Here is a 14,773-nt window from a genome sequence, read left to right on the forward strand (position 1 = left end):
CTTCGATTTTCTTTCTCTCTCTCTCTCTCTCTCTCTCTCTCTCTCTCTCTCTCTCTCTCTCTCTCTCTCTGTTTGCTTTTTCTTCAACGTTGTTCCTTCTTTCTACAGTCGCCATAGTCCTCTCTCTCTCAAAATAGGAGTTTGCTTTTTCTTCAACGTTGTTCCTTCTTTCTACAGTCGCCATAGTCCTCTCTCTCTCAAAATAGGATGAGATAAGAAAAAAATCAACATTACTATTTTCAGGCACTGAGCATATGAGAGACTTGGCCACAAATATCCAAATACCATGTTTACATATTAATCATCAGGGAAGGGATTTGGACGATAAAGTTTGCATGTATGGCAAAAGATAAATTTGAATTTATAAAGTAAACAAATCTGTTGAATATCTAGGATTTTATTATTACTTATTAGGTAGATATTATTAACCTATGAGAATTTACCATGTATGCAAATCTTCACTAAAATTGGTAAACAAAACTTCAACTAGACTGGAGAGTGGTGAAAAAGGAAGAAGAAAGAAAGGAACAACCTTGAAGAAGAAGCAAAGAGAGAGAGAGAAAGAGAGGATTGAAATTTCTAAGCGGAATGAAAGGAGGAGTCCACTTATATTGGGATTTTTATTATTTATTTATTTAAATATTAATAATATTAAACAGAGTTGTAACTGTTTACAACTCTGTTAGCAGGATTAACATATTTAACACGTGTCAATCATATCACTTACGTGAACATTCACCGAGCTCCGAACGTTCTGCATTCCTATTTTTCTGCACGTACCACGATCATTTTGCCTTATTTATATATTTTTTGTGTGAGGGTTTTGTTCTCCTTCTCATGGGTGCGCTTGTCTATCGCGCTTGTTTATCGTCACCGCTCATGTTGCACTTGGATACAGCTCTTGGTTTCAGGGTGGTTGTGAGAAGATGGCCTTATCCCCTTGAAATTAGGGATTTTATTTCGGCTTTCAGGGTGGTTGCGAAAAGATGCCCTTATCCCCCTGAAATTAAGGGCTCGTTTGATAACGTTTCAAGAAACACGTTTAGAAACGGTAGAAACGGAACAAAAAAACGTTTGATAAAATTGTTTCGTTTCACTTGTTTTCAGAAATAGAAATAGAAATTGCTATTTTTTTAGGGTTTAAGAAGTGACTCAGGCGAAACAAGTTTTAGCCGTTTCTGGAAACGACCCGTAGTCATTCTTTAGCTGGTTGTTATCAACTTTCAAAAACATGACTTATCAGGCACTTTCAATTCCATTTATGTTTTTAGAAACGAAATTTTATGTTTCTGCCATTTCTTGAAACAAAAACAGCAAAAACGTTTTCAAACGACCCTAAGTATTGTATGTAGGCTTGGGGAACACTAACGAATAGTGTTCCTATTCTCTGTAATAAACCATGAGTCATTTCTTCAACATAAAACAATACAATTTTTTTTTTTATAAATGTAATATTGTACGCATGCCAATCAATTCTTTGGGATTTGCTAAACTGCTGGTGTTGCAATGGCTTTCTTTTTTGGTAGACATGAGGCTATGGTTTTCCACATGCACGGTTTGTTTCACCACATGACATTCTTTCTTAGAGCCCAAAATCTATGAACACATTTTTATTTTTTGGATCAATGAATAAAAAGGTTTTAAAATTGTTCGAAAAAATCAAATTGAGTGGGGATAGTTTGTAAAACAATAATCCTTCAAGATTAAGCAGCAAAAAATATTATGATGGATTCTATGATTGAAATAGATCATCAAATTTTATATATAGTTTATTCAAGAGGAATTCTATCCATCAATCAAATTGATAAATGTTAATTATTCAATACATAAATGAGCAAAGTTGTTCATATTTAGATGGCTTCTCATGGATTCGGCTCCTCTTTTGAGTGTTGATTGCTCAAGTTGGTCCATAGTTACTTGAGCGATTGATATGTGTCTCGGTGCTAATTTAATGGTTTTGAGAGCAATGTCTCTATTCTTGTCGGTAAAACCACAGTCGTTGAATCAATGCCTAGACACGTGACTTGGACATGTGTCCCGGTTCTGATTTAATGGTTTTGGGTGTAATGTTTCTGTTCTGATCGGTAAAACCATAGTCGTTGGATCAATGCCTAGACACGTGACTTGGGCATGACCTAGGTGATCAAAAGTCATGAGAGGATTCCGATTTGTTTCTCATACTAGTTGTATTCGAAAGATAATACCATTTCTAATCTAACTTAATACTAAAAAAAATATATTTTAAGTTGAAGTCAACTGAAAATTGGTTAATTGATTTTTCATAAATAAAAAAATGAGAAAGTTTCCTTGAAGGTAGTGTGGCTCCTATGCCAGCATTGGCCAATATACAACGGATCGAATTGATAATAGCCTAGACCAAATTGAACTGAAGTTTTATTGGGCTGGTTTCAGTTTGGGGTATTGTAATCCAAAACCAAATCGAACCGCATAAAAAATCAAATGAACCGAAAACTAAATCGGAATCGCCTCAAAACCCAAATCAAAACCAAAATCAAATAGGTAAGAAATCGAAAACAGTCCAATAAAAAAGTGAATTTTGCATACTTTTGTATAAGTTTGTATGAAAAATGGATTCAAATCAGATAAAAAATCATAATCACTCGTTTACGGACCGAGATAAGAAACCAAAGATAAATTAAAATCATATCACATCAAAACAGATTCAATCTAAACTAAAACCAGGCTTAACCGACCTGTTGACACCCCTAAATAGGAGTATCAACAGGGGTGGGAAGATGTTTTCGCCCCTGATCGTATAACCCCTACACCAGCGGCCAATGAGAGCATGCAAATTGCAAGGCATCAACATGGACGAAAGAGGTGGTCTGGCTAATCAGTCGGTCAAGAACGGAGTTCCACTGTATAATTGGGGATAGGATGGTAATTTCACAAGCTACTGTGTCTCAGGGCAAGGTGCATCGAAGTTTCAGAGTGGGTCCCTTGCTGAAACGGGTCCCTTCACGCTTCAACAATCTGTCGGTAACACCTATTTCATCATCACGACCATATGTGCTCTGGTGGGTGAGGCGTAAAACTTTACCCGAGGCATGTAATTGCTATTGAAAGGGAGAGGAAGACCCAAACAAAGAAGGCGAAAGGGCATCATCTACATCCATGAAGGGAAGGGATATTCAGTAGGTAGCTAGGAAGGTCAGAGGCTTCGTTCACCTTCTAAACTGAAGCGTGGTGTGCTACAAGCAATATCAGCTTGTGGGGTTATAATATCTCCAATTGCAGAAACCCAGAAGCGGTAGATGTCTGGGTAAGTCGCTGGAAGGGATGGAATCTCTATGGAGGGAGAGAAGAGCTTACCCCTTGTTGGGTCTCATGTCTATGGCTTTTCTTCTTTATCTGAACTTCGGCCACAAGCTCGCATTTCCGATTCTCTGGCAGCCAAGGATGAGTTTTGTTGGCACAAACTCAACCCAGTTCGTCATCGATGTTGGTAATGGAGAACAATCAATATTCTACGTTAATGGGTGGAATTCCTACTGGTTGATGGAGGAGAGTGTGTGGGGTACTTCTAGATATAAGGTTTCTGAGATGCTTAAGAGAGGGTCTCAAATGGGGATGACTGTTTGTCGGACTTGGGCATTCAGTGATGGTCGTCGTCATGATGCTCTTCAGATTACACCTGGGTTCTTCAATGAGAAGGTCTTTCAGGTACATCGAGACCTTCAATTCTGAAGTGCTTCGTTTTGTCGACTGATACTGAATTTCCTGTTCTTTTCAGTTTTATATCCAATTGTCTCTAGAATCTTTCGCTTTACCTATTGTTTCCACTATGAGAAATTTCAATTTTGGGAAACATTTCATTGATGAGTCCTTTCCATGAAAACGGCAGATACTAAGCCTGTCTTATTAGTTTAGAAGATGTCTAAACATGGGTGAGATTCGGATTTTCAAAATTCTTCGATAGTGGTGTCCAAGTTGAGCCCTAAATATCCAAGGTTATGATGCAGCTAGGCCTAGTTAATGAATTCCTGACCCCAAAGTAAGGTCACTGGGTGATAAATAGGCTATTAATTGTCTTTCTGAAAACAAAGGAATGAACGAATGATATAATTTGTATTCACACAGAAGTGCACAGAACTTTCTAAACATTTGCAGCAAAATTTACATGAGCCAGGCTGACTTGGAAATAGGATCCTAAGGATTTCTAGAATAGGGAGAAAACTGTCATGGTGCCTGGGTTTATCAGCTAGAACCTACCAAACTTCATCTTTATGGCACTGCTGGACTTACCTAGTATTGCTGACACAGATGTAAGCGCGAGAGAGGCAATGGCTTTTTTTTCCCCCACTTATGACAACTCAACCTTTTGCCTTCTAAGAAAAGGGATGGGTCCAATTTGTGCACTTCTTACTGTTGTCCCAATTGATGAAGTTCTCTTAAAATTTGGACTGATAACCTCATCAGCCACCTGAACAGCCAATAATACAACTCAACTCTATTCATCTCAAGCAAGCTTGATCCTAACTAATGGGGACAACCAAGAATACGGATGAACCATAACTTACCCTCCAAATTGCCTCTTTCTTTCTGTTTGACTTATCCATTTTCTTATGGTGAATGTGTCAACCATTAAGTTATATCTGGTTTTGTTCTTGGTTGCCAGTAACTCAATAGATTAAATGCTATCCCTCCTAAAACACCCAAAGGAAGTGTGTATGGAAATTTCAGTGTGTGTTTTTCTGTTCTCCCGAATGATTGGCTCTTTTTTTTTTTTTTTTTACTGATTAAGTTAACATTTTGGACTGATGAATTAATGTTTGTGAGTTTCAGTTTTCTCACAATGATGGAAGGGACATTACGTGGCTTTAATGAAATCAATTTTAAATATAATTGATGATAAAAAATTGACACTATATGGAACATATAAAACTCCCAAAAATTTCCCAAGGTTGATATTCCTCTGATCATCTATGCACAGTTTGATATGATTTCAAAACCTAAATTTTTATTATTTGGTTTATCTTCTTTTCAAAAAGCACCTTAACCATTATTAATTTTGTAACCATCTTAATCCTTTTTCAGCTTAAAGTGGTATATCTACAAATGTAGTTTTATATTCGTGCAATTTTTCCGTGGCTTTGCTCATTCTATGTAATATCTGCTCCATAGGCCAATGGTAATGTCAACAATTTCATTGCACCCAATATAATCTACTCCATTTTGTTACCTGTTGGATCACTCGATAATTTTCATCTTCACTTTTATATTTGATATATGAACTTTAAATGTCACTATCTTATGATTTCTGATCCATTCTTTCTCCTAGACCATTATTGACGGACCCCATTTGCTTTCAGGGTTTGGATTTTGTGATAGCTGAAGCAAGGAGACACAAGATAAGGTTAATCCTTAGTCTAGTAAATAACCTGAATGCCTTCGGTGGGAAAGCTCAGTATGTGAATTGGGCACAAGAAGCTGGAGTCAATGTCTCATCCTCAACTGATTCATTTTTTTCACATCCAACTATAAAGAGATACTACATGGATTACATTAAGGTTTATTTGTGAACCTGTTACATGGAATCATTGGTTTATTTAATTTATAGTAATCTATTGTACTTTTGATGTAGATAAGTCACTTAATGGGCTTATTTTATTTCAAATAAGCATTGGGTTGAGTTATGTATGTGTTGGGCTTTTGATCCCAAGGGTTTTATTTTTTATGGGCGACTTTAATGAGCCTAAAATATGGGTAGAAAGTAGGAAAACGGGATTTAATTTATTAGTTTAGTTAGAGTTCTGTTTTGAGTCTATTTTCTTTGTTATTTTAGTTTCCTAGTTAGTTTAGGTTTCTCAGTTAGTTAGGGATTGGTTTAGGCTTTTCCTTTTTAGTGTTTAAGTCAGTTTTGAGTTTTCTATATAAGTTTGTAAAGGGCTACAACATTGAACACGAATTTATGAATGAAAAAAGAAAACATGGCTTATGTTGTTGTGCTATGGATGCAGTTGGGTGAGATGCCGTAGGTGAGATGCCTAAACTTGAGGTGTGAGATGCCCATTCATTAGTTCTTTTTCCCCCTTCTCAACCCTCCATTGAATTCTCTTCATTTTCTGATTTTCCTTTTATTTCTTTGCTATGAGAGAGTGTTTTGAGAGCTAGAACCAAGCCTATTGGAGGACATCTTTTCTATTCAACCAGAATTTTAGATCCTTCCTAGATTAGGATCACTTGTGATTTTAGTTCTATATTTACTTTCTTGCTTGAAGAAGGATCTATGTTCCAAACATTCCTACTCCTTAAGCTTATTCTGAAATTTAGATTTTTGCAATGCTTGTTCATTTTATCTAGTGAACATTTCACAAGGGAAATGTGGGCAAACATAAAATGATTTACAACTCTGGACATCCATGCATCTAACTTATGCTATATCCTACATTTTCTGTACACATAGAATAGTTGTCAAATTATCAATATCAACCATTTGATTGGACTCTTTTAGGATATGAATGATGCTAAGAAATAAATTTTAAAATCCTATCCAATACTGGACTTTCTTTTAGACAGGTGTCATACTACATTACCACTTGTGACCATCCTTGAGTAAAACAGTTACATTGCATGCTTAGGAATGGGGATATGAATGATGCTAAGAAATAAATTTTAAAATCCTATCCAATACTGGACTTTCTTTTAGACAGGTGTCATACTACATTACCACTTGTGACCATCCTTGAGTAAAACAGTTACATTGCATGCTTAGGAATGGGGCATTATAACATAGCCATATCTGTGATGAAAAGCAAGTTACTGATGTAAACAGCTAGGTAACTTCAAGTAAATTTGTTAGAAGGCAGAAAACTCCTCTCTTAACACCATCAGATAAAATGACACATAGAGACATATAGACAACCTTCTAAAGCTTAATCATGTACATAGAGAAACTCAAAAAAAGGTGAAGATCCATTTAATGCCACCTATTGTTTGATAAATTGTGATGCTTCCAAGTGTGCGGTCTGAAACTAATTTGATGCCCAGAAATGTGCTTTTGAATATAAGTTTTAGAAGTCAATCATGGCTGTCTATAGTCTTCCAGCTTTAGTAGACTCCAGTCCTAAGCATGGGAAGTCCAGTCATGGAAAAATTCCATTTATGATTTTTTATGCACAACTCTGCCGAGTGAAGTGCTTGATTCCATGACTGCTTTGGCTTCCCATTAGACACGCCAATGGACCGAGTGTTGCAAATTTTTGTTGCAGGCTCTGTTAAACCAAGAACTATTTAAAAAGAAGAAAAAAAAGTGTTACTTGGTCCACCAGAGAGTTCTTTCAAAGTACTTTATAGATAAACCTTGTTAATCACTGCATCATCCTCTAAAATTGTCTTAGTTAGTAGGCTTCCCTTAGCTTTGATCACTACCATGATCATTGAAGGATGCTTGAAAAAATTACAACTTGATCTCTTTTTTGCTCCTGATGTTTTAGGAATTGTCATTCCCATGGATTTCATACTATTAATGTAGTCGTACATTTTCCTGTTGCTGATCTGAAAAAGGATCTATCTCCTAAAGCCCTTGAAATCCATAGTTCCTCTTTCAACACAGGAAAATCCCATGAGAAGTAAAAAATAAACAAGCGATCCCATATTTTTCTCTTTTGCTTCGACCATATATGGTTTGTCTTCCATTCATTTGATTCAAAATGTGTGTTTTTCTATTTCCATTTCAAATTTGATTTATAAAATATGTATATTAGATACTTGAATTACTTGAAGCCTTAATCATGATCTAAAGGCTTGGTTAGTACCTGAAGGAAAAATATATTGTGCTTTCAAATTTGAAAGTAAATTTATGGTGACAGAGAAATACTAGTTTTAGAATTAATGGATTGATTCTGATCTTGTAAAAAAACAAAAAAAAAGACATTAGGGTGCTTTATGACCTATTAAATCATGATTTGTTCTGCATTTGTACTGTGCTTTCAAATATGAAAGTGAATTTATGGTGCCAGAGAAATACTAGTTTTAGAATTAAAGTATCGATTCTGATCTTGTTTTGATTAGAAAGTTACAATTATAGAAAGTGTCTGGGATTATACCAAAGTTGAACTCTAACAGCATGCTATCTCGGTGTTTTTTTTTTTTTTTTTTTTCCCCTTCTATAAATTTTTAGAAATAGTGGCCTGACTCTTTGAGTCAACCCCGGTGACCCCCCCCCAAGTTGCCTCCACTCCCATAGTCCCATGTCCTTCAAGTTTTAGTCAAATTTCCAAGTCACTGAATGAGAGGTGCATCATCTTCTTATACCCTTCATATACCTTTACTTCATGTTTCTCTCTTTGAAATGTTGCAGGCTATTGTGACCAGAAAAAACTCACTTACTGGTGTGAGATATTCTGAAGAACCAGCGGTATTTGCTTGGGAACTCATGAATGAGCCACGCTGCACGTCTAGTTCATCTGCTCCTATTCTTCAGGTCCAAATTAATTCAAACCCCAACCTCAGGACATTCTACATATTTTACTTTGAAGATCTCTTATTATACAGATACTCCCGATTGGATGATTATAACCATCCTATCAGATAGGTTAGTTCCTCAATGATTTGTCATCCATTTCTCCTTTTCAAGATGAAAGAAAAAGGATGGTCAAAATCATCTGACATGGTTGATCTTTGCATGGGGAAATGGCGTATTCCACCTCACCATGTCTGCCATGCCCTTTGGTAAATTGTCTGTTGAGGCTACCCCAATTGATGCTTCACACATGTTCTCATTTCCTTTTTCTATTTGTTAATGTTTGGTTTGGGCTTTCATGCATTTTGGTGGACAGACTTGGATTAGAGAGATGGCCACATTTATCAAGAGTTTGGACCAAAATCATCTGGTGACCGTTGGACTTGAAGGGTTCTATGGATCAGAAACAACCAACAGATCTGAAGTGAATCCTGGGGAATGGGCGGCCTCGCTTGGATCAGATTTTATACAGAACTCAGCAATCAAAAATATTGATTTTGCTTCTGTTCATGCATACCCTGATAGCTGGTCAGCCAATTTTCTATGACTTGATTTGAGAACAAATGATGTTTCGTCTGCAATGAACCTAACCATGGAGGTGTACCCTGCTTTACTGATCTGAAACTTTCACTTAGGTGAGGTGTCACTTGAATTTGGTGCAGCCTTTCAGAGGGCAGAGGATTTTAGACTTGTTTTGTAAGACTTAACTTGGATGCACCCACAAAAGAAGAGTTCAAGAAAGAGGTGAAAGAGTTGATCATATTGGCCCTTGCAAACACGTCGTTTTTATCTTCCATATTGTACTATGCCTCATCTAAAGAATAGGGTTCAGATCAGTAAATTGGTGGGTATAATAGGGTTCATTGAGGAGTGTGGATTGGTTTCATCAAATACTTTTACTATCATTTCTTATATCAGTAACATCTTACAGTGAGTGCCTCTTGCAGGATCCATGATGCTGATCTGGACAAAAAAACAAAGTTTCTTTCAAGGTGGGTGGATTACCACATAAGCGATGGTGAGAATGTGTTGAAGAAACCAGTTCTTTTCATGGAGGTTGGATTTTCCTTGCATACCTCTAAACAAGGAACAAATGATAGAGATCTTTTACTGAAGATGGTTTATGATAAAGTATATGAGTCGGCAAAGAAGAGGCAAGCTGGAGCAGGAGCCTTAATTTGGCAGTTACTCGTTGATGGAGTGGAAAGCTACAGTGACAAATTCTCCTTTGTAGCATGGGAGAAAGCAGAGACAAACAGGAACGTTAAAAATGCAGATTCTTGCTTGAGCCATTAGACCGATGATAGAAATTGTTAAATTGATTTTCATTCATTCCCAGTTCATCTGTACTAAATGAGAAAGGAAGTCCTAAAAGTCCAGTGACGTATCTTTACTACTGGTGGCTTGTTGGGAATCTATTATGAGAAGAATGAAGTATCTAGTTCATGTGGGGAAATTTGAGCTCAGTCGGATTCTATATGAAATGCTCACATATTTGTTGTTGTGAATATATGATATGAAGGACCAACCTTATTATCCAAGTGGTTTTGGCTCCATCAAAGGTGTTAGTGTAGCAAACTGTTGTAAATGTGATTTTTTGTTGTAATATTGCCAAATGTGTATTTGATATACCAAGAAAGAGAACATTTAGTGAGCTTCTGCCATCTTTGTCATAATTCTGCATGGAACTTGGTGTATCAATAAATTTGGATCAATTGGGGATTGCCAGGATGACCACTTCTTTTAACACGTTATTGGCGGTTATGAACCTTTGCTTGAAATCAACACAATTAACACAATTTTATATGCTACGTGATGCCTTTATTTCATAATTCCAATGTATGTTCAAGGAGATGAAGCAGGTCAAGCAACTTGTGCTGCAGCATCTAACAGATAGAAATATAGCATATCTTGTAGCTGTCTCTTCATAGCTACAGAAACAGTAAAGAAGCTAGTCTCCTCTTTAACAGATTTAAAAGCAACCTTTTATTTTTTGGCTACTCTGTAGGGGTCCACTTGGAACTATTGATCAATGGAACAGATGTTCCTAGTGATGAGACATCTTTATACTTTGTTTCTCCATTACTTCTGGGATGCATTTGTATCTGTTTCCTCTCTTTTTTGGGTTCCCTTGAAAAATCATTTTTGGTTACCTACAACAAAAAAGGAGACATCAGCAGATCATGGGTCTTGACAGAATGAACGAAGATTAATATTGATGAAAGCTTCACGCATGTCAATAAAATCATCTCCTGAAATGGTAACTCCCTTGAATCAGTAATACCAAAAAGTTTCATCACCCATCTGAGTTTGCTGAGATTTGTTGATTGTCAGTTAACTAAGCAATTTCTAAGTGAATCATGGCGTCTTTCTGTCGACAAGGATCAAATTAGGACATTATTCCCCTTCTTTCTCCTAGATCAAATTTAGTTTTTCCTTTCTTTCATTAAGTCAGCTTCACCAAATTAATTTTCCCCAGCCCCATCCCCATCCCTTTTGTTTGTAAGACTGAATGATTCACAGTAATAATGAGTTTTTACCTTGGTCTGTTGTGTTGGGAACTGGCATGTAGGCATAGTTTTTTGTCTTGAAACAGCACGTGTAGCCTTTGGCCTGTTCTTAACTGCCCTGTATCTATCATCCATACTTTGTGCTGTAAATGTAGAATTTTCCATCACAACAGGTACCTCATTAGATCCACAGCTTTCCTCTTCTCCAACATCAAAACTTTTCTTAATAACCATGTATCTTCGATCACTATTGACAGAGCTGAGTTGCTTGCTCATGTGGTCTTCGGCCAAATGACTTTCTGTATGCCGGGTTGCCATCCATCGTTCAAGCCAGCTCCATCCCATATTGGGTTCTGCTGTGCCAGATTGTGTCGACTTTTTCTTTGAACAAATTCGTAACTATCAAAAGATTCATTACAGGAACTAAAATTATTTCAGAATCGAGATGACTTTTTTTATGCATAAATTGGACAAATATCTATCATACCTGTTGAGAGAATGCATAAGCTAGAGCTCTCTCACGCCTCGTCATTGCCTCCAGTCGGTGCTGGATTCTCATTTTTGATATGTTGCTACTCACTGTGCTGTCATCCCAGTCTCCCTGCAGAATACATGTCCCAGAAGAGATGTTTCAATATGGATCGCTGTAAAATCCACCTAATCACGTCTCATCAACTTTACAGAAATTTTAGAGACAATTTTCAAGTCTTTTAACTCTACAAAACCTTTGTCAATACTTTTAAGTTTGCTAACTATAGAGTAAATACAATTTATAGGTGTCTGCATTTGAATTATGTCACTACTTCTAAATTTGCGACTCCACAACCAATGCCTTTTTAATTGTTTTCAGTCATAGGTTGTCTACCCAATTCATTTTTGCTCAATTTCTCAGGCTGTTGTTTACTATTACTTAATTGATTGGGCCACTCAATTCTTCATTGCTAACTATATGTAAGAATTGAAACATTAAGAAAGAACTGATTGCTTGCCTTATTTTACCTTCAGCTTGGATATCTGGCTTCGGGCTTTCTGCTGCACTCGATGCTGCGAAGTCACGCTTTCCTCCTTAACTGTAAGAGTTTCCACAGAGTTCCCTGTTTGAACTTCAACTGATGTACCAAGTGACACCCTACTTGGACTTCCCACTTCTTGAAGACTCTCTGTGTCATACATCTCTTCCATTCTTCCACTTCGACGCCTAGCCTGAGTGTCACCCATTCAAATTGTCAGTGTAAAAGAACAAAAACTGAAGCTACAAGCATATTGAAAGTCAGTGCAACACTTAAATCATGAACCTGGCAACAATTTCTTCTACCCAAAATACTAAAAGACTTTATATTATCCTTTTCAACCAAAGGGTTAGAAGAATATTTATGAAAAATAAATTTTAACATTTCAATATGTGTGCCTTCATCAAGCTTCAAACAATGGCATCCTTTCATCTCACAGCATTCTCAAGAACATTTTATGATGGTCTAAATTACTCGTAGGATCTCTAATATTTTGGAGGAAATCGAAGTTTCTATCTCCTTTTGAAAATGACCCGCAGATTATATGCAAAGAGAATGAAATTTTGAGTCAGAACCAACCATAAACACTCTAAATGCTGACTGGATGATAGTGGCAGCTTCCTCTTTGTTCAAGACTACATTGTCTGAATTCTGGTTCTCCTGGGGTATTTCTTCTTCCAATTCTTCTTTCTCTTCACATTGGATTTCCACTTCGTCCTTCAGATCTTCTCCAACAGGTTGGGTAACAGTGGCCTCAGAACTCTTAACAGAAGCTGAATCCTCCTCAGCAAGGACTGAATTGATTTCATCCCCACAAAGATATGATCTCACAGAGCTCCATCTTTTCTTGTCCACCCCATAATTCCTCACCTGATTAGAACCAAAGAAAGTCTCTGCTTAGTACTCAAAGTGCAACTCCACCAAAGAAATCAGTCCATCTGAGTAACAACAATCATCTAAGCTTACATTACAGGTACAAATAATCGAACCCACATTATTCAACTCAATTTCTCATCATAAAAAAAGCAAAATTCATTCAGTTCAGAGAGAGAGAGAGAGAGAGAGAGTATAGCAACAACAACTGCAACAACAAACCACATAAATTCTCAGAATTCAGATGAGAACAACTATAAGGAAAGTAACAGGTTACAGAAAGCGTCGCACATTGCTATCGTGAGCACCCACAGATCGACTCTTGGAGAAGACACTCCTAACCAACTCTCCAGTGAGACCCATCTCAAATTCGCAGCCACAGAGCAGAATTCTCTAATGTATTCTTAATTATAGCCTAGATCATAGCAGAATACACAGAATTCCCAAATAGAAAGAAGAAAACCAAAAAACAGTCGGAAAGCACAAGTTTACTCCTAGGCTCAACTGTACTCTGTAAAGCTGAGCTACATTTCACTCGCTCAATTAGCACTTGATCAGTATAAAAGAAGAAAAACCCACATGTCAGCTTAACCAATCCGGATGATTTCCCAAGATTGGCAGAGCTTTAGAGCTGGATTTAGCTTTTACTAATCAAAAAGATGAAATAAAAAGTAAAAGAATGGAGAGAAAAAGAATGGTTCTGATTTACAGAGATGATATATTGCTTTTTTTAGATTACTTTTTGGCACATGGCGTGCAGATGAAGAAGGCCCACAAAAGTTTCCTTGCCATTGGGTCTTTGCATATTCCTTTTCCTGCATCTCTGTTTTTCTCTGATCCTGAAAACTGAGTTCCTCCTTACTTGGGTTCTCCATCCCTACAGTAGTTGGTGGTTAAGTACAAGTCAATGCTCTGTTTGTGGTTTTGGTGGCATTTGAATGGTAGAACACTAGAAGTGAAAAAAAAATCCCCACTGTCGGCTACACTCAAAGGTCCTTCATTCATAGTCCGTCCTTGTTAAGATTTGATAAAACATCGTCTTGTCTCAATCCTTGCTACCTAACCCTATGATGTTGATACAGTTGATTGATAAATGGATTTACCATCTTAGTACTGATCTAGCAATTCACCAAAATTGTGATTCCGTTCTAACTCTTGAAGAGTATCAAAGGTTATTAGATGGGGCTTCATGTATCATTTATCTGTGAGGCCAATTATGAGCAAACTACCAGTATTTGACTCTATCAGGAGAGTAGTGTATGCTAGCCCTTCCCAAACATATGGCATATTATTGGGCCAGGAGAGGGAGAGACTTAGAGAAGCGCTAACGTATACTATGCTTCCAAACATAATTCATTTTTCCTATTGTTTTAACTTTTTTTTTAATCAAACAAAAAATTATAATAACTAAAATAACTAAATACATCCAGCCGAGTACCAGAGTCTTAAATTTAGTATTGCAGTACATATCAAGATATGCAATGTGCTTAAATAGAGCAAAGAGATCAGATCGTTACATGGCCTCTTCTTATACAGAAAGCATTAAAAAGAGATTTGTGGACAAAAAAAAAAAAGGGGATATAGATCTCCATGGACATGGACTTGGCATTCAAAAGTCAGTTATATATCTATTTCGAATCACTCCATATTTTCACCACGTTCCACCCATCTTCCTTTGCCTGCTTCAAGCTCTTGAAAAGGCCTATTTTTAACTCTCAATTTGTTATTGTCTATGCGAACAAAGATTTTGAACGGAGTCCCCTAGAATCCTCAATACAGGTATTGTATCAAAACATGCAGAGTGGAAGAACAAGAATTGACATGCGTAATACTGTGGATGGACTATGAAGCGGTGATAGATTGACTAACGCAAATATCAACCAAAGAATGGCTAT

General features: G+C 36.9%; 2 protein-coding genes across 3 annotated transcripts; one reads left to right on the forward strand and one right to left on the reverse strand.

Moving 5' to 3' along the window:
- The first annotated feature begins 3,028 nt into the window (after positions 1–3,028).
- On the forward strand, positions 3,029–10,216 carry LOC122061779 (mannan endo-1,4-beta-mannosidase 6-like). Its single transcript, XM_042625243.1, has 5 exons — positions 3,029–3,684; positions 5,334–5,531; positions 8,324–8,446; positions 8,802–9,013; positions 9,433–10,216. Exons 1-5 carry the CDS (start codon positions 3,301–3,303, stop codon positions 9,779–9,781), a joined length of 1,266 nt encoding a protein of 421 aa, XP_042481177.1. The 5' UTR covers positions 3,029–3,300; the 3' UTR covers positions 9,782–10,216.
- Positions 10,217–10,284: 68 nt separating this feature from the next.
- Positions 10,285–13,756, reverse strand: LOC122061780 (protein IQ-DOMAIN 33). Of its 2 annotated transcripts, none has more exons than XM_042625245.1 (6): positions 13,618–13,756; positions 12,585–12,875; positions 11,995–12,198; positions 11,483–11,596; positions 11,026–11,394; positions 10,285–10,638 (listed from the first exon to the last, which is right to left on the reverse strand). In XM_042625245.1, exons 1-6 carry the CDS (start codon positions 13,681–13,683, stop codon positions 10,483–10,485), a joined length of 1,200 nt encoding a protein of 399 aa, XP_042481179.1. In that variant the 5' UTR covers positions 13,684–13,756; the 3' UTR covers positions 10,285–10,482. The 2 variants fall into 2 exon arrangements, with proteins under 2 accessions (XP_042481179.1, XP_042481178.1); XM_042625244.1 differs by lacking the exon at positions 13,618–13,756 and adding an exon at positions 13,170–13,527.
- Positions 13,757–14,773: the final 1,017 nt, after the last annotated feature.

The sequence above is a fragment of the Macadamia integrifolia genome, chromosome 14 (genome assembly GCF_013358625.1).
Source record: "Macadamia integrifolia cultivar HAES 741 chromosome 14, SCU_Mint_v3, whole genome shotgun sequence".
NCBI lineage: Eukaryota > Viridiplantae > Streptophyta > Magnoliopsida > Proteales > Proteaceae > Macadamia > Macadamia integrifolia.